Below are 16,503 nucleotides of genomic sequence, written 5' to 3'. Positions count from 1 at the left end.
CAACGAGACATGTCAAACCACTTTTTTCCCCTTGTCTTGTGCTCTTTGCAAGCCTGTGATACGGAGGCTTGGAGACGGATCATTTCTCTTTTTGGTATGAAGGATCTGTCTTGCAGATTTGCATCAATTTCTCTGACATGTCTTCTAGTTCCTGTGTAATAGGAGCAAAGGGAAACATGGTCATGCATCACTCCAGCTGTCCCCAGCTCCTAGACAGACTCTAACAGACTGATGCCAGTTGTATGGTCAAGCCTAGAACTCTGAGGCTGAGGAGAGTAGAAAGTTATAACTGCATTTGAGCTCTCCAGTCTCTGCTGATACAGCAGAGAATCTAGGGTATTATTTTAAAATGTTCTGCATTAGGCAGTCATCTACTTTGACCAGTTTGAAGTAGCAATGACTGAACTGCCCACTGTAATTCTACAAAAAGCCAATTACAAAACCAAAGTGACTCAAGAGACTTCTGTTTTCCCTCAAATTCGTTTGCTTGCCTTTTCCAGGCCGTATTGGTTCATGGAACGCTGGCAACGATGATTCACCTAACGCAACGGATGACGCAGCAGATGAGATCATGGATCGCATTGTAAAGTCCGCCACCCAAGTGCCAAGCCAGCGAGCAGTGCCTAGAGAGAGGAAGCGGTCACGAGCAAACAGGAAGTCATGTGAGTATATGGCTATTAAACTTCTCACAGTAAATATGTGCATATATTTATCTATGTTGGTGTATGAACTTGGTTCTTAGTATGGAGACGTGCATTGCCAATACACAGTAGCTTGAGTGTGTATTTATGATTGGTATATATGCTTTTTATTATAGGTTAAATGCTGTTGTGTGCAACGGGTCACTCTGGGTTCTAGAAAACTTGAACTGTCCTTAGCAGTAAGAGAAGAAAAATGTGTTATGGTGCTTTAGAGCTTCTCTGATGACAGTATTTATTGATAACTAGAGAAGTCAGATCAGGACCTCAAATGGAGACTGCTTAAATCCCATAAGGTACTATGAACTCGCATAAAAAGTAGTAGTTGTATCTGTAGCTGAATTTATTCATAAAGCAAATAGTAGCTTGAGAGATTTTCACCTTTTAAAATCTTTCTCTATTGTTCTGTACACCCTCCTTCTGCAGCCCTGAAAACAAAATGTTTATTTATTCTGGTGCTGTTTGGCTGCAAAGTGGTTATAGACTAGGTTAACTTCCCCTGGGAAGAAAAGATAGCCCATTTATAAGACAGTCTTCCAATGGTGTAGTACAGCCACAGGGCTGAACTCGGGCACCTGAGTATGAGCAATTTGATTTTGCAGTTTAGTAAGTACAGTGTTTAAGAGGTGATGGTCTTTCTAGCTTTTTTCCTAATGTGCAGGGACTATGGCAGTTACTGTGACACGGATAAGTACCTAAAGAACGTAAGATTATGATGTTTAATGTCATTCACTATATGTGGCTCTTTGACTACCTTTCCATCCATCTTTTTAGCTTTTCTGAGAAGTTAGGACAAAGAGGAGACAACAACAGTGAGTGAAAAATCACACGGACCTTTTTGGGGGGAATTGTTCTAATATAGCTGGTGATCAAAAGCATTTGGTATAAGCAGTAATCGATTGCTATGAACTAGCATGTGCTGAAAGCATATTCACTTTCCCCAAACATGCTAAGAAAGAAACTTCTGCATGTGGCAAGAATAAAAGCAAAGTGGACATGCTGTTTAGATGAACCAGACTTTCAGCAAAGAAAATGAGCTGACACTGGATTGTCCGTCTCACTTTCCATCATGCACTATGCCATATGTCTTTGCGACATCACCCTCTGCTACTACCCACTTCCCCACACAGTTGTGGTGCTCTGCACATGTGCTGACTGCCCTAGTTGGCTTGTGCATATCGAACAAAGCTCCTGTACATTTGCCTATTTCTGTGGTTTACCCCATGCTGAACTATTCCTCTGTTAGCAACACTGTCCCCACGCACACACACCAAAAAGCTGTATTTCTGTTCTTTACCAGACACCTTTTTCCCAAGGAAGCACTTGTTGCAGCAAAAGAGGATGATGATAATAAAAATACTATATATTTTTCTGTGAAGCTGCCTTTCATACAAATTTAGTGAAAACATTAACAGGGATTAGGGAGTCAGTAAATGTTTAGGCTGGGACTGATTTCCATTGTAATTAATCATGATAGAATCCAGCTCTTTTGCTTGTTTGTTCTTCAAAATCTGGATGAGACTCTTAAGTGGATTAAAAGGCAGTTTCAAAACAAACATAAAGTTCAGTAGTTTAGTGTCCCTTTCAGCTGACATGTGCCGAAAGAAAGTGTGAAAGGAGAGTATCTTAACTAAACTGTTTCACTGTGATAGTTGATACACCTGGATGATGAATAAATGAGGTAGTTTAGCTTTAAAATACACTCGGCTGGACTGATAATATGGCACCTGTATGCATTCCAGGAGAAGAGCAGAGACCAGCTCCTGTAAGTGTAGGATTGTAAGTTAAATGAGGAGAAAATCTTCCTGGTAGAAATATAACACAGGTCCTGCATGAACATATTAGAAATTAGATCTTAAGCACACTTGAATGGTTTAGCAGACTCTATGATATTTATTATCTGCTGAGCAAAGAGACCCTAATATCTGGTGGGTTGATTCACCTGGTTCAGTCTTCAGGTTCCCATACACATCTTTTGGCTTTTGCTGCGAGTTTGGTATTCACACTATTTATGAACATCAAAGTAAAACTCTTTTAAAAGAAAAAGCTTTCACTGCATGTTGTGTTGCGTATGTCTCACTGCTTTTAACACAGAACTGAAAATCATGAGGCTCACTTAATATTTAGCAAAGTTTTTAGTGAACCTGCACTGAGTTCTGTGTTTTTAGCAAAATCAGAAACCCAAAGATTTATATCCATTTGCACTGTAAATATTTCTTGTGGTTCAGGTGCAAGGTTCTCATGGGAGAGGGATTTGACAGATAAAGACAGAAAAAGTTGAAGTAAAAGCAAGCAATACTCAAGTCATCTATAACTAGGAGGAAAATAGAAACAGAAAAAGGTTCAGTTGCATTCAAGAAATAGTTTTAATAGGAAAATGAGGTATTTTGACAAGTTCAGTTGAATCACTACCTTTTGCAGTTGTTGAGCAGCGTGACTGTAGCTGGTATGCAGAGAGCTTAGGTAGATATTAATGATGTGGAAGAGTCTGAGATCTCAAAGCAATCAGCAGAACCATAAATTGTGAGGAGGAATACGGCAGTGAGGAGTCCAGCGAAAGACAGATGGAAACTTCTGCATCTGTTGGTATAGCCATTGAAAATATGAAGGAAAACTGATAAATCCAGATACGACTGGAGGTGACTGAGAACAAGTAGGAAGGAATTTGTTCAGCAGAAGCTGAAAGGAACTACAGAAGGTTAAGGCACACAGTAAGCACATGAAGACTGAGCTCCTGTGATGATCTGCAATGAGAGAATTTTATTTTGTGCTAGGCCTTTACACACTGAAGATTTCTAAAGACAAAATTAGATGTGTAGAAGTACAATAACAACTGGAAGTCATTGCCTCATCATGGGTGTTCAGTGACCTGCCTACCAGACACACTAGGCTGCTGTTATATATGAGAAAACAATATTACAATTGTACTGTTTCATTAGAAGCCTCATCAGAAAGCCACAAGATTGAATGAGCCACAGAAACTGAAATGCTCTGTCACCCCTTGAGGTGGTCTTTCAGAGACAGCTTCAAGGAAAGTTGCCATGGGAAGCTTGTGCTGTTTTTTTCTCCGAGGTCTTTATTCTGTGTGTAAACAACAGACTCTAGCCTCTAGAGATATTGGTTCAGCATATTTTAAAAGCATAAAATACAAATTGGGGTTGAAAATATGTTGTTTCCATTCTTGAAGACTGAGGGCAGCTTTTTGTCGGAAAGGTTGCTATAACACTATGGGGAGCTATTCAACTTAGCAAAGAAAAAAAATAATAATATAATTAGGATTATCTGGTTCTCCCATAAGGTTAGGATGACCTTCACAAACGATGCCATAACAAACAATGAGTGCAAAGGAAAATTGGAATAAGGAAGTTTTAAGAATCCCTGTATTTGATAGTCCACATTCCAATGAATACAATTGCTAAAGTTAATTTTAGCAGCTTATGGAACATTATTACAGACTGTGCACCACTGGACTTGGGGGAATGAAAATGGAAATTTCTGTATGATACACCACTGAGATTCAAGAAAACAAGAATGAAGAAAGGAGGATATTTAACACAAAGAGGACTGAATTTAAAAAAGTACATGTAAGGTAGATAACCAGAGTTTGCTATGAAGGCAACAAGAAGTGAGGTAATAGAAGAAATTATTACAAAAAAAAAGGGGAGGGGGGCTGGTTAGAAAATCCTGTTAGTAAATGAGACTTTCACACCACAGTGAACCAACCTGTGGCAATTGCTTTTATCTGAGGGAGGAAAAGAAGAAGTAGGTATTATAGCCACAGTTGCTTTGCGGCAATAGAAAAAAAAAAGTTAGCAATAGCATCAATAGGATAAAAACTTTACTTAAGTACATTTTAATTTAAAAAAATCCTCAATGATAGACAAATAGGAAATTAATACTGTTTTCCTTCTTGTTGTGGCTGTTTGTTTAAAACATCCATCTCCTAACATAAAATCATTCTCAGGACTACATTCTTGTGCAGTTGCCATCTCTGTGTTGGTGCCATTGAAATTAATGGGTCTGTATCAGGAGTATGATACTACTGCCACGACTGAGGGTCACGAAAATCAAACTCCTGTTTAATAATCACTGTACAGAAGGCACTCGTACTAATTCTAGCATAGGCAGAGCAATACTTGGAAATATTGAGCCAAACAGGGCTGATTTCTGACCCCTGTGAATGACCATGGAGTAGCTCAGAAAATAAGTTCCAAGAGAAAGTCCTCAGGATTCATTACCTTGTTCAAATATTGATTAAAGCCACAGGATAGCAAAATCAGAGCATCTCACTAGCAGTTAGCTTAAGGGAAGGAGGATTAAACTCGAACCTTCTGGTATCTTCCTCTTTCGTTATAAATTGTTAGTATTAGCAGCCTTCATACTTGAAACCGTCTTTCTTGGCTCCCTAAAAGTCCAGATAGCTGTCAACAAGTGGGGAATCCCAACATGCTCTGGCCAACAAATTGTTTCAGAGAACTGCGCCAAGGAGCTAGATCTTTAAAGATGATTTGACTATACAGCGTTGTTTCCCCCTGGACCTTGAGCTGACCCTTTATGTGTCTGAACGGTATAACACAACGTAGGACCCAGGTGTGATTCTAATACTCAATGGCAAGTAGCACATATTCCAGTGGTTGTTGTGTTGGATACTGATGGAGGCACTGAATGAGGAAGCAGCATAGCAAGAGGCTTGTTTTCCTCCTTGTTTTATCTCAGAGCATTTATCTGTGTGTGCACTCTTAAAATTAAAATCTGCTGTAGATTTCAGTTAGAGAAATGGGTTTGGAGCAGATAATAACTGACTAGGAATTTAATACAATATTTGAATGAGAGGACTTGATCCAAATTATTTTTGCTGTTTAAAAAAAGAGTCAGGAGAGGATGATAAGGCCCTGTTCTTTTATTAGGTTTTGGAAGCAGATGCTAGCCTAATACTATACCCTGTGACTGACCTCTCTGAGATATGGAAACACCTCATAAGGATTCATTTGTCTATTTGTGTAATGTCTTGTGGGGAGTAAGAAATTCTTCTTGTCCTAATCTTGCAGAAATTAATCTGAGACACAAATCAAGTAATCTGTCAGACTCCTACAAGTGGACCGTGAAGGAGATAGAAATTGAACTAAGAGTATCTGAATCTTAGACAAGTAAGCTCAGGACTAATGGATTAAACTTAGCTACAGAACATCCCAGGTCAGATATTTCATATTAAATTCCACCTTGGGTAGAAGTGAAATAGGAGTTAGCACACTGTCAAAAGGTGCAAAAATGTGGAAAAGAACTCTGCCAGAAGACCAGGCCTGGAGACAAGTTTTAGAAACACATGCAGTGCTACTTTGGAAACATATTTGTAAACAAAACACTGGATCTGTGAATATTTGACTCCAGAGGTGTGGGATTTTTGTTTGGAATTCATAGGGTGCTCCAGTTAATGTTTTTCTTTTCTTTGCTTTTTTCATTATTTTTCATTTTCATGTCTCTCCACTTACTTTTTCTGGCTATGAAAAGATACAGAAGTGCCAAAATACCAGGAGGGAGACTGTTTTCCTGGTATTTATAGCCTGACTAAAAGCAGGAGTTAATGGAAATTATGCATTAAAAAAATAAAAACCTTACACAAGAAGAAAGTCTGCATAAAATGCTTTAAAGGCAAGCAATTTCACTTAGAGTTTGAAACCAATCATTTAGGATTTGAGTAACTGTATTCTATCAGGAGTTAGAGGAGGGGCAGAATAATCTAGTTAGTGATGCACATTTTGCACAAAATTTTGGCAATTAGAAAAAGTAAATGTATCACAGATGGTATTCAGTATCAAAGGCTGTTTATCCTCACAGAAAGTACCAAGTCTTCAGACAGTCAATATCAAGTTAATTAAAATCTAATTATTGAGTGAAAAATCAATCGTAAGATAAAGCAGTTAAAAAGTTGGCAGCTGCGAGGTTATGTTCAATAGATGCCAAGATAGCTAGTGTCTTTTGGATGCCTTTTAAGATGTTTAAGACATTGCTTCGTACACAGGATGGTACGATCATGGTGAAAATGACAGAAATAACTTCATGGTCTACAATAAATAAATAAATAAATACGTACATATATAAATAATAAATACAATTAATAATAATAAATGAATGAATAATAAATGAAGCTATCAGAGTAAGTAATAGAAATTGAGATAACTGATCAGGTTGAGGCCTATGTAATCCTGTATCTCATACCTGCCAGAGGCCACTATCAACAGCTGTAGGGGAGAGAACACTAGACAGGGGTCAAATAATTTAACCAGCCTATAGGTCTCACCTTGATTTCTAATTTAGTTTTAAATCAATGTATTTATTTTGAGCTGAATAGCTGTTTCTGTATTTTTTTTTGATCAGTTATAATTGACTATGTATAATTATAATTGCTGATATTATTGCTATTCCTAAATATGTATGTATGTATGAATGTTCAGTTTCTTTCTGCTTTGCAGTGTGTAGTTGATTTATTTTTATAGATTTCTTTTAAAATAACTCTGATCTTGACAAATTAAAATGTAGGCAGACATTCTGTTTTTTAACTGATCAAAAATACACTTCCTATGTATTTGCTTGGTAGTCTCCATGAGTATGCCCTTTTCAAAGTGCATCATTTAACTTGCAGGATCTCAAGTTTTGTTCAAGAATGTTCTCCTGGTCTTAGCACCATGCAAGTGAAATAACCATCATTCTGTGCAATTCTGCATTATGTATCTTTCAAAACAAGAGGGTTTTTGAAAGCCTGGTTTAAAAGCCTAGTAAAGTTACCTTTAAAGAGGTTTGAATTAATTTTCCAGTCACTGTTTCAGAGGAATCTATGCGACCTTTCTGTAATGAAATTTATTTTGATGCAATTATTTGTTTTTAGGCTCATATCCTCAGACTTTGTTTGAAACAGCTTTATTTTATATAAGGAAAATCAGATATAAAAGTAACCCACTTTGTACCATCACAGTCTGCAGTACATTCCTTAACTTTGCATTGGATTCCATTACCAGTATTCAGAGATACTGTGGAATCTAGTACTTGTTCAAAATTAAGCAGCTCTTTTTTAAAAAAAAGAGTGTGAGAAGACATTGCGTTGATTGGGGAAGGCAAAATTAAATAAACAATTTTTATAAAATCACATATTTTTTATTTCAATTTACAGAGAGAAAGCAGAGAGATGTTGAACACTATACAAACATTCACATGCCCTGGTATGTAATATTATAAATGCAGAAGACATCATACAGGGACAAGGAGAAAACTACTGCTATAGTGAGTTGTCCTTAGTGACTTCAGAGTGACTGTCACTGCATATGATTAAATGCCTGCGCAGACGTGCTGCTCCATGGAGGCAGAGGTAGCCACTGTTCAGAGTTTGTTCTTAGCAAAGAGTACATCCTGGCAGTACATAAAGCCTATAGCCCTTCTTTTAATTTTTTTTTGTTACCTCATAATACATCCCAGCAAGATCCACAACATAACCAGACCATTGCCATGTCCTTGTGCCATATCTCCTCCAGCTGGATGTTGCTCCCTGCTGGAGATCCTTCTCCAGTGGAAGAATCAAAAAGAGTGAATGCTCTGCAGCTTCCTGTGGGCTTCTCCACATAGGTTTTCAAGTGCTCAAATTTCCCTGGCCATTTCTTGGCCAAATGGCACTTTCCTTATTACGAGAAAGAACAAGCTGAAGGCAAACTGGCAAGACATGAGCAGATGGTAAGAAGTAAGAGATACAAGTATATGTAGGAAATAAAGCTATTCATGTTCTCAAGTCACAGAAGATTGGTATTGACATTTTCTACAGAAATACTTTTGTTGTGATTTATACTTTTGCTACTTTTTTAGCTGTAGTTCTGTAGAAAAAGCTAATTTCCAAGAAATACAAATAACTGATTTCATTGTTGCCACTTTGCCATTCACTCTGTCTGTGAATTCATTCACATTACCCTCTGTTTTCTTTTTAGTTGGCATATTTTAAAGGTATATTTCAAGGCTTTGAATTCTTGTCCCAGAATTCATTCCCAAAATTGGGATATATAGCACTTTGAGTATTAAAACATAACATATGGTTGGGTTGCACACTGTTACCCTTAATTTGGTAGAATATGTATTTGGTTTGGTTTCCTTCCATATTAAAATGCCTTTCAAGTTTACCCTGGGTCAGCAGTATACTCCTTATTTACATCATTCTTCCTTCCTCAGAGATGATTTTTTCCAGCATCTGAGTAAGAAATCAGAAGCAGTGAGTTGCTGGCTGACTAGATCACACTGTTGTTACGGAAAGTGCTTTATTTGAGAACCAGAAAAGATAAGGAAGTACAAGGTTGCTTTACAAGTTGCCTTACAAAAGAAGTGCAGTAACAAAAGCAGCCTCATACGCAGCTTTCCAGAAGAGCAACAAAACCACAGTTGCCAGAGAGAGCCCTCTGCTGCCATGAAATTGTTTAACATAAGGATCTGTGAGGGCAGGAGTATGACTACGTTTTAATGAGTGTCAAATGCATTTGGAGGAAAGTCTCTGTTAGGAGATGAAAAACAAGTTCACATAAAGCTTCTCTGAATTTTATTTTGCCCAGGCATATGGCATGAAAGGGAACCCTACTTTTTCAAACAATTGATATCAAAAACTTAAATATACATGGCTCTTTCTAGGTAGAAGAACACCATCTGATTAGCATACTTACAAGATTCTGTTTTGATCACAGTTGTTTTAAATCCGATCGGCTTGTAGACATAATTCCTTTTAATGTTTTATTTCCCAACATGGATTGCTAATGGAGATAATTAATTTACATTCCACAGAGCCTTTGTGTTCAAAGATGGTCATGCTTCGCTGCCAAGTCCCTCTTGAACAGACAGTTCTGCGTTTATAAGCCTGAGCTATCCCCTTAGTGAAAGTCTAATACCTAATAATACATCACTTTAAAATAGACTTTAAGTCACTTTAAAATTTCAGATGGAATTTAAAGGTTCTGCGCCCAATAGTTATGTTAGATGGCTTACTTTCTGTATTCCATTTCCTGCCTTTTTTGTCCTTCTGTGCATTGTCAAAGTATAGTCTAGTCTTGCAAATATTATGAAGTGTAGCACTTACATTTAGACTCAATTGTTGGTAAGCTGTATACTCCCAGTGCTTTACCTGTTAATAGTGGAGTCACTTCTGATTGATGAAGTTAAGTGGGAGAAGTGAAGCAGCAGGATTGTTTTTAGTAACTTTTTACAGTGGCTTCCACAGAAGTCCTGAAAATGTGGGGATTTTGTCATAGAAGGTTTTCAGCGAAGGAAAGATTTCCTTCTTCTCTGCTTTACTGTTGACACTCTCTAAATGACGATATATAAAATGCTTAAAGCTATGAAGATGTAGCTGGAAACATTTAACTTCAACAGTTTCAACTGCATGTTAAATATTACTTTAAAAACAGTATCTTCTTCGTACAGCCCAGGTTCTCTACAGCAATGTATTCCTTGTTCCCTAAAACATAACCCACCTGAAGATGAAAAACAAGTCGTGCTTTTCTTACAAAAAGCCACCTTATCCTTTTCTACTGCTAGCTTCCTCTTTGTGTCACAGAAGGTCACGCGTTACACCAGCAGACGGTTGAACAATACAGTTGCTTGTTGGGAGAGACTGTGCTGGCCATGAGATGCAGTTGGGACTGGAAACAAAGCTGCAGGGCAATAATACCTTGTTTTCTAGAGTTTTCTACATGGCTGACGCAGACAAAGAACACTTTTCAGTTGACTGTACTTCTTCAGAATGGTGCTTAATAAAATCCAAAAATTCACCCACAAATCCCCTTAAGAAAAACTCTGCACATACCCCTTTGACAATTTAGGCTTACTCATACTAAACGATACATGCTTACTTGAGAGTAAGTATTGCTTAGTGCAAGATAGCAGATAGTATTGTAAAAAATACACAAATGCAGAAGAAGATTAGAAGGAATGAATAAGGGTATCTGGATTAAGCTTTTACATTGCAAATTGCCATTGCAGGACTCACTGTGTAAAATCCAAGACAATAAATTAAATGTAAATATATTGGAAAATAGACTGAGTGCGTGAGCTGGGTGTGGAAGGGTAGCAAATGGGATGATGGAGCTGACCAGTGTTGCCTCTTATAATCTGATTTTCCTATTGTCCTTGCTGTGTAATTTACAGCCACTTAGAGTTTTCTTAATTTCAAATCAGCAGCTGGTAACTGTGTTACCTTTGCAGCTGGGCCCTAAAGAAAGTTTTGTGGATGCCACATCTTTTTACAATAGGAATGACACAAAATTCTGTGACTTCTCAAGCAGCAGAATTGTCATACCTATGCAGACAATATTCTGCATTTCAAATGACATGTCCATAGAAGTGCTTTAGACATACATGCCTAAAGCCATTGCAAATGCAAGAATAAATGGCACCAGCCAGGCTTTTCTTTACTGACCCTTACATTAAAAAAAAAAAAAGAAAGAAAAAAAAAAGTAGGGGGAGGGAAAATCAGGGATGCTGTTTGCCCTTTAAAAACCTACCAGCCCTTAGTTAAATTAATTATATTCTTTGTCAATGCTATGCTTAGGGGAATTCCTCTTTTTTAAAACATCCCCAGTTCTGTGAAGGGTACGCATCTGTGTAGTTTTTTGATGCAACAGACATGGTCAAATTCATTGAGTTCATCATAAGCACGCTGCATTCTACCAGGATATCAAATAAAATTCTAGATTTCCTGATTAGCAAAGAACATCATACCCTCCGACCCCCTAAAAACAACATGTGGTTTCTTGGTTATGGGATCTCAGCAGGCCTTGTTTGTGACAAGAATAAATTTATTTCTCTCTCTGTTATGTTTCTTTAGCAAATGTTTTAAAAATTGCTTAAAGAACCTAAAAGGTCATTTGAAAGCCTTATTTTTATTGTCACTGCCTCCAAAATACATTCCATAACTCAGTTTAATGTGATCTGCAGCAGGCCAAGAGTTTTACAGACCAAGATATTATGTCTAGTCCAGTTAGAGACATGACAGAGTTCAGTGAAGAGGGGAGAGTAAAGATCTAAGTTTGAGAAACTTAATTTTGCAAGGCCTATAAAAACATGAAAGGAAAATGTCTCTTTGCATTCAATTTTGATGACTGAAATCATTCATAACCTCTTTTAAAGTAAAGGAAGCCTACCCAATGCATTATGAGGAAATAGGAAAAAGTCTGAGGACATCTGTTTAGCACCATGTCAAGACAAGATTCACCCACCTCCCGGAGTAGTCCCCCCTCCTGTAGAGAAACTCAGCTTTTTCCTGGCCTCATCATCCAAAAGCCAGTGCAGAGAATACAGCAGGGCAGGAACTTGCTCTTGTGGTACTACTGAAAAAGCTGCATCCTTCAGCTGTGTCTTCAGATGTTAGTAATCTGCACATATTATATCTAATTTTCATATAAAGATATCCTTTATCAGGCCACTTGAACTTCCCTAAGTACAAAAGTGCACAGTACAAGCGGATTCATCTGTATCAGATTGGCCTTTTGCAGTGTAGGGGCAAGAATTCACTCATTTGAGTCTGGACCATAATCCCGTCAGCTGTGATCCCTCAGGTTGTCTGTTGATGGTGGACAGTTTTAATCTTGCAGATAGTCACAGGACTTTGCAGTATTTGGCCCCACATGCTTAGTTTATACAAGTCAGTGGCTGACTGTGTTTATGGGAACCTTTCTGTCACTGAAAAGACTCTTTACATCTTTGCTTTTTATTAATCATCTTCTTGACAGTCACGTTGCAACTGCCAAAGTCTTACATTGTTTGAAGTTGTTTCCTCCTAACTGCTGACCTTAAAAGCTCAAGTCACTGAAATGTCTTTCTTTGTATTTTAGGAGAGACCTGAGATAATAGAACAGACCTGAGATAATAGAACAATCATAGTGAGAGGTTGCAAAAGAGACCATTTTGTTTAATTACAACTGCATGTGTCCCAGGAATTAAATATCTGAAGGGAGGGTGTCAAGAGGATGGGGCCAGACTCTTCTCAGTGGTGTCCAGTGACTGGACGAGAGGCAACAGGCACAGATCAGGCAGTTCCATCTGAACATAAGGAAAAACTTTTTTACTGTGACAGTGACTGAGCACTGGAACAGGTTGCCCAGAGAGGTTGCGAAGTCTCCATCCTCGGAGATATTCAAAAGCCATCTGGACATGGTCCTGGGCAACGTGCTGTAGGTGACCCTGCTTGAGCAGGGGACTTGGACTAGATGATCTCCAGAGGTCCCTTCCGACCTCAACCGTTCTGTAATTTACTTTGGGATAAATAAGACCAAATTTTGTGTGTTCTATTTTATACAGTACATGATCACTATTAGCAGAGTACTTCAGTTCCTGTTAAATATTTACAAATAGGGATAACAATTGCTTGTTCTCAAATTCCACCTGACTTACCATCTGACATGAAAAATAGTTTTGTTTTACAATGGTGTTGTGGTCTGAGTGAAGTGGGTATATATGCATGAGAGCAATCATGAACGAAGAACCATCTAAACTGCAGAAATTTGTTATATGTTCAGTTTTCTAGTTCGTTTTTACCTGTGGTGGGAGCAGGTTCTGTACTCTGGAGAGTCATCCTGTGAAAGTTAGGTCTTACACTCGTATATTTTTTCTTATGAACGACGGTTTCATTGCTTCAGCAATATAGCTGTTATGGATAATTCACGTCCACAGAGGAAGAATAATCTCTTAAGGAGCAAGGTCCAATCCCCCTTTGAGTTCAGCAGCAGAGACTTTTGGTTGGTCTCTAATTAGTTCTGAAAAGCAACTTGTATTAGTCCATGTTAACACCACTCTACTAGCGAAGCCAAGCTAGCTGCAGTACCTTCCTTGGCTGTGTGTTACAGAGGGTACAGAAATAAATTCGTGTTCAGGAGAGTGGCAGCCCAGACAGCTCAGAAGGTGATCTGTTCAGGAAAACCTTTGCTTCAGATAAGACAGGAATGTTTCTGCTGCATCTTTCTTTGGTTTGTTCTTTCATCCCTGATATAGTTCCTTTTGATATAGAAGTAAACAGTGTGTGATTCGCTGAGGCCATAAGACCCTAAGGTATTTCATAAGTCATGGCTGGAAGTGAATGTTTATCACTGTGGATATTTGGACATCAAATTTGAGGAGTCTAAAAGTGCACCAAGGATAAGGACTGGCCCAAAACACTGTGTTGGGTGTTGTGGAGGAGAGACTAAGGCATACTTTGAAGTATTTCCCTCTTCTAGCAGCACTTTTTTAGTTTTTCTTAACCTTAGCTTTATCAGTTGCATTTTATGTTGTGCTGCTTTAAGCTAAGCATTGTTAAACTTAGCAGATGTTACTGATCATGATTGTATGAAAAAGTGGGGAGAGCTGCATATCATAAAAGGCTGCCAAGCAGACTCCTAGTGGTGTTTAATAGTTATGTAAATACTGTGGGAGGATGGAGCAAGCCTTGAAAAAACACCTTCAAGTAAGGGTGTGACGGGGGAGGAACAATTACACGTGTGGCACTCCCAGCTCACTTAATTTTCCTCAGTAATTCATGAAAGTGGTTTGACTGTTAAACATAGATGACATTCACCCTACCTGCATGGTGCAGAATGTTCAACTCCCCCATATTCTTCCTTTCTCTTATCTCCTTGTTTTCCATACTGATCCATTTGCTCCTTTCACTGCTGCTAGACCCTTTAATGTGATCATGATCCAGTTTCAGTTGCACAGAGTAAATGTCTTAATAAGCTAGAGGTCTTAATTATACTACATGAGAGCAATGCAAGAAGTCTTTAACCACTTTTTGTAAGCAGTTTCTCTAGGGTTTGCTCTCGATTTCTTCATTGTTTTGGGGCTCCGAATATATTTTGTTCTACATAAAGACACGGTTTACACTTTGCATGCAGCATAAACTTGTAAATGCTGATGTTGTACTGAAGGAATATCAAAAATGTGGAGTGAACAGACACTATATGGGTTTCTCCAGTTGCATCTTGGACTAAAGTGCATTCACCTGAAAACCAGGGTGACAGAAAAACTAGGAAGGTAGTGATGCTTAGCATGTGTAGTCACATAGTCACTTGTATCTGAAAACAAAACGCAAACAAAAATTTTAAAAGTTTTATGTCAGAGCTGGGGTTTGGACAACTTCATAGCAAAATAAGAAACGATGTTTTGACCTAGATTTTACCATTTAAATTCAATTAAAACACTGCAGACTAGTAATGACAAAGATAATGCAGATGTGAGCTAGGACACAGGAATTACAGAAGAAGGGAGAGCAAATGTGAGGGCATTATTTGCAAGGATTTGAATTGACAACAAAGTTGTCACATTTTAATCTTTTTTGGTTTTTTTACACCTTGTAGAAAGGCCTCATAGGATTTAATAGGGAAAAATCCAATAAAGCCCTATAAAGATCCAACAGGTCTTTTAAAAATTCTTTCTGAAACTGTACAAAATAATAGGGCAGATGATTCTTTCTATGGACTGAGAACCACCTGACACAATGTCATAGAGAGAAAATTTTCTTAAAATGCTGTGGTATTTTTCCTTAAAAGTTTTTGTTGACTTAATGTCACATGACAAATGTTTTTATGACAGATTTCTTTGAAGTTGCTAGGTGCTTGATGTTCCCATTGATTTGGTATAGGGTATTTCTCAGTATTTCTTAATTTGAGACCCTGAGTACATAGCAACTTTTGGTTTGATTCAGCTTGCATGTTAGAGTTCATTTTTCAGCTGAAAGCCTTGTGTAATTATTACTTCTAATTGTTTGGTTCTTCTTTGTTGTGGGTTTTTTTTGCCTGCCTTTGGATTTTATGACCATACAGTAAGAAGGACACTAAAGAGTGGACTAACACCAGAAGAAGCCAAAGCACTGGGCCTGATCAGCACCTCTGAGATGCAGGTTTGATGTCCCGGAGGTGGCGACGAGAAGAGCCGTCATCTGTACCACGCAGCCTGACAACCATTCGGTGCGGCGTTGTCTTGCCAGCCTCGTCTGCTGCTCCCAACATCCCATCCTCTGTTATTTCAATTTTAATAAGCAACAAAAAGAGAAAACCCACAACCAGAGCAGAAGGGTGTGTAACAGCTCAACACTACATCTGACAGTAACAAAGAAAGCATTTGAGTGCTCATAGGTGAAAGCTTATGGCTTCTTCTCTTGTGATGTGTTGACGTGGCTATGAGGGGGCTCTGAGTTATCTTTCATTGTGTGAGCTGTGTTTATTATGTTGGCTTTCATTGTGCCCTGTTTTAGTCATTGTAAAAGTATGGCATTTTGTCAGTGCAAGGAACAGTCCTTAAAGAGGCAAAATAACTCCTGTTACAGCTGCCCCAATCTTTGTGAAGCAGATTCATTAAGCAAAAGTGCCCAGTCTGTGCAACTCTCTCTTTTTTTTTATTTTGCCACCAAAGAATGTAAAAATGTATGTGTACCTTTGTATATGTACAGAATGAATATGTGGATATTTGTGCGTGTATTTATACGCATATAGTCATGGGGTGAAATCACACCGTGCTGAAGTTAGTGGGACAGTGATTTTCACTCAGGGGCCTTACCATTCCACCTGGACAGGAGGAAAAATTGTCTTTTCATAGGAACTCAATGTTAGTCAATGGGGTTCACCCTGTGGGGTAGCAGATGGCCTGCAATACAAGTGGAAAGTTTAGGATCCTGAATTCATGTGTATTAATACACACTCATACTGTACATAGCACCACATGCACAGGACACAGAATACCTCCCTCTTGTTGAGCTCTGGGTATACTGTGCATTTGTGCAGTTTCAAAGAAATCTATGCCAACAATTTACACACTAGAT

The 16,503-nt window shown here is 38.3% G+C and overlaps 1 protein-coding gene across 1 annotated transcript in view; it reads left to right on the top strand.

The window, feature by feature from the left end:
* Positions 1 to 15,591, top strand: part of FHOD3 (formin homology 2 domain containing 3) — a 119,558-nt gene extending 103,967 nt beyond the window's left edge. Inside the window, exons 14-16 of the mRNA XM_067292172.1 lie at positions 501 to 662; positions 1,473 to 1,510; positions 15,509 to 15,591. Coding sequence (XP_067148273.1) covers positions 501 to 662; positions 1,473 to 1,489 — 179 coding nt within the window. The 3' untranslated portion in view covers positions 1,490 to 1,510; positions 15,509 to 15,591. The remainder of the gene's footprint in view (positions 1 to 500; positions 663 to 1,472; positions 1,511 to 15,508) is intronic.
* The last annotated feature ends 912 nt before the right edge of the window (positions 15,592 to 16,503 follow it).

Source organism: Apteryx mantelli, chromosome 2 (assembly GCF_036417845.1).
Source record: "Apteryx mantelli isolate bAptMan1 chromosome 2, bAptMan1.hap1, whole genome shotgun sequence".
NCBI lineage: Eukaryota > Metazoa > Chordata > Aves > Apterygiformes > Apterygidae > Apteryx > Apteryx mantelli.
This window is presented reverse-complemented; position numbering and strand designations above follow the sequence as displayed.